Source organism: Tupaia chinensis, unplaced genomic scaffold (assembly GCF_000334495.1).
Source record: "Tupaia chinensis unplaced genomic scaffold, TupChi_1.0 Scaffold000028_1, whole genome shotgun sequence".
NCBI lineage: Eukaryota > Metazoa > Chordata > Mammalia > Scandentia > Tupaiidae > Tupaia > Tupaia belangeri.
The window spans coordinates 4,017,163-4,020,328 of record NW_006159458.1 but is presented as its reverse complement, the minus strand read 5'-3'; the positions used below and the strand labels follow the sequence as shown (position 1 = coordinate 4,020,328).

The 3,166-nt window shown below is 39.3% G+C and overlaps 1 protein-coding gene across 1 annotated transcript in view; it reads left to right on the top strand.

Moving 5' to 3' along the window:
- The window catches only part of MED21 (mediator complex subunit 21), a 9,352-nt gene extending 6,462 nt beyond the window's left edge, over positions 1 to 2,890 (top strand). Inside the window, exon 4 of the mRNA XM_006140271.3 lies at positions 1,203 to 2,890. Within this exon, the coding sequence (XP_006140333.2) occupies positions 1,203 to 1,379 (177 nt within the window). The 3' untranslated portion in view covers positions 1,380 to 2,890. The remainder of the gene's footprint in view (positions 1 to 1,202) is intronic.
- The last annotated feature ends 276 nt before the right edge of the window (positions 2,891 to 3,166 follow it).

Below are 3,166 nucleotides of genomic sequence, written 5' to 3'. Positions count from 1 at the left end.
CGCCTCTTACGCCTCTTGCCACTTGCTGGCCCCAAGCATTTTGCATTCTTACACAACCTGGTGTGGTTTTCAAGCCACCAAGTCTAGGACTCAAACTGTGTAGCCAACCATGTGGGATCCAGTTCTTTAACCACATTTCACCTGCTGGCCCTAGGATTAACTCTTCTTTTTTTTTTTGAGAGGTTTTTGCTATAGGCCGTGTGTGCTGGCCAGACAGACAGAGGGACAGAAAGCGAGAAATCACCCCCCCAGTGGGGATGGCCACGCCGCAATCCCTTCTCCTCCGTTCTCCTCTCGGGATCTTGGGCATGCACGCACATGCACCCGGCATGAGTTTTAAGCCACTGGGTCTGGGACACGAACTGCAGTCGACTACGTGGGAGTCCAGCGACATAGCCATTAGGCTAACTGCTGGTCCCCCTAGGATTAACTCTTAAGATGGAAGTATTATTGTGAGCTAGCCTACTCAGTTGAAGAGCATGCTGAATATATTATCTAATTTTGACTTAAAAAGAAACCTTTGGGGCCAGCAGGTGGTGTGGTGGTTAAGGGTGCTAGACTCTCACATGGCCAAACACAGTTCAGGTCCCAAACCTGGCAACTTGCTTTCTTACTTTCTCTCTCTCTTCTGTCCCTTTCTGGTCAAATTTAAATAAATAAATAAATATAAATAAAAGAATTATTTAAACAAAAAGGAAAAAGAAACCTCCAACTTTCCTTATTTTGTGTTTTCTGAGTAAAGAATAAGAGGAGAGTAGCTTTCTGGTTGTAGAATAGTAGTGCCCAAAAGCAGTGCAAAGTGGAGTCATGTATATATATTTAGAGATCTCTAATTGAAAGTCTGTTCTTTGTAATTAATTTGTGTAGGAAAAATTTTTAAGACTTTCTCCATAAGGTCCATGTGCTTGTCTGAGAGAAACAGAAGGAAAGTGAGAAATCACTCTCTAGGGAAGCCGGTCATGCAGCAGTCCCTTTTTCTTTGTTCTCCTAGGACTTGGGGCATGCATACACACATGCCCAGTGTGATTTTCAAGCTGCCAGGTCTGGGGCTCAGATTTTTAAAAGTCACCTAATTTAAAATTTCTGCTATTGAAAAAGTATATTACAGTGATTACAAAGTCATCTGATTTAAAAATACATACCTGTGCTGCAGCTTCTTGTTTTCTTAGTTCTAAAGATATTTAATTTGTCTGTTTATAAAGGCTGCTAGCTTATATAAGCTAGAAGAAGAAAACCATGAAGCTGCTACATGTTTGGAGGATGTTGTTTATAGAGGAGACATGCTACTGGAAAAGATACAGAGTGCACTTGCTGATATTGCACAGTCACAGCTGAAGACAAGAAGTGGTACCCACAGCCAATCTCTTCCAGACTCATAGCACCACGTGGCTGAAAAAAGAACTGTTTCATTACCGTCAAGAATTCTGTATCAGATTTGGATGCCTTACCAACAGTCACAGAAACACTGAACACCATGACATGCTTTATCCTTTCTACTTTTACTAGTCTTCTCTTCACTCTTGATAAATAAGCTTATAAAATTGTGATTGCACCAGCTCTTTCTTTTCTTTTCTTTTCTTTTTTTTTTTTGCGATAGGACGTGTGTGCTTATCAGAGAGGGAGAGAAAATAAGAAATGATTCCCTGGGGACATGGCCACACCACCGTCCCTTCTGTGCTCTCCTCTCAGGATTTTGGGCGTACATGCACATAGGCCATGTGCATGATTCTTAAGATGCAAGATCTCAGATTAACCACAAAATCAGCCATGTGGGATCGAGCACCTTAACCTCCAAGTCACCTGCTGGCCTCCTTAACCAGTTTTAAACTCCTAATATCAGTTTGTTTTTTTATCTCAGTGAAATTAGGCAGGCATTGCACTAATGATTATAATTTAATCAAAATATTATGAAGTTCTGTTATGACATAATGTCTTTATTTTTGTCATACACAATATTTAGGGTCCTTTTATAAATCAAAACATCCCTTAAACCAGAAGAAAGGTGATAGTGCAGAGGTAAGGGGCTTTTAAGTTTAGATTGTTCTCTTTTTGCCTCTTTAGAGGTGGCATTGTATAAATTTGGGGCTTTGAGCAAGAATATTTCCGAGTGTTTGCTTTAATTAAAAGCAGAGTGAGTGTGCTGAGAGCAGGTGATTTATGTTCAAATCTTTTCTTCCAGAACCTCATACCTATTCTGATTTTCCTCTTTTGTTCTTACTAAGAAATCTTCCCTGTGGAATTCTTGTGTTATTATGAAAGAATGTTCATTCCAAATTACTTTTTCCCCATATGCTTTTTTCATTTTTATCTTTAATTTGCTTGTCATTAACTGTGAATTATGTTTCCTGAATCATTGATGTCTGTCTTTATCTGAAGGTATTATCTTCTCATTAACTTCTCAAACTTTATTGTTGTATTCCAATCTGAGCAGAATATACTCTCAGCTATATCATTTGCCATCAATATTGTTTTCCCATTTAACCTCAGTTTGTTATTGCTGATATTTGTGTCAGCATTAGCAACTGTGATTATGGATCTCCTTGACTCTGTGTTATCTCCACTGAAAAGCTGGAGATGAAATCTGTTCTGCAGTGCATTGTAACTGATTCTTCTTCCTAAGGCTGCATTGTTTATATTTGCTGCAGTTTCTTACTATTCAGAGTTTTAAGTTTCTGGAGAAAGCTAAAGAGCAATAGAGCTTTCTGTCTATTATCTTCATTATAATCAAGCTTTTCCCCAGTCTTTGAAAAAGACTATGCTTCAAAGTTCAGGAGCATCAACATTAATTTTTGCAGTTAATGTTATAGCAATTTATTGACTAGTTAAAAAAATTTTAACTTAATTTTTATGTGTATTATTACTGAAATTTAATAAAAACACTTTACCATCACAGGCGTTTGACATACCCTTTATTATCTTTTAGTTATTGGTGGAGAAAGGATTTGACCAGAAGGGACCAGCAGTTAGCATAATGGCTATGTCATTGGACTCCCATGTAGTCGACCACGGTTCGCATCCCGGACCCGGTGGCTTAAACTCATGCCGGGTGCGTGTGCGTGCGTGCCCAAGATCCCGAGAGGAGAGGAGAAGGGATTGCGGCATGGCCATCTCCCCTGGGGGGTGATTTCTTGCTTTCTGTCTCTCTGTCTCTCTCTGTCTTTTCTTT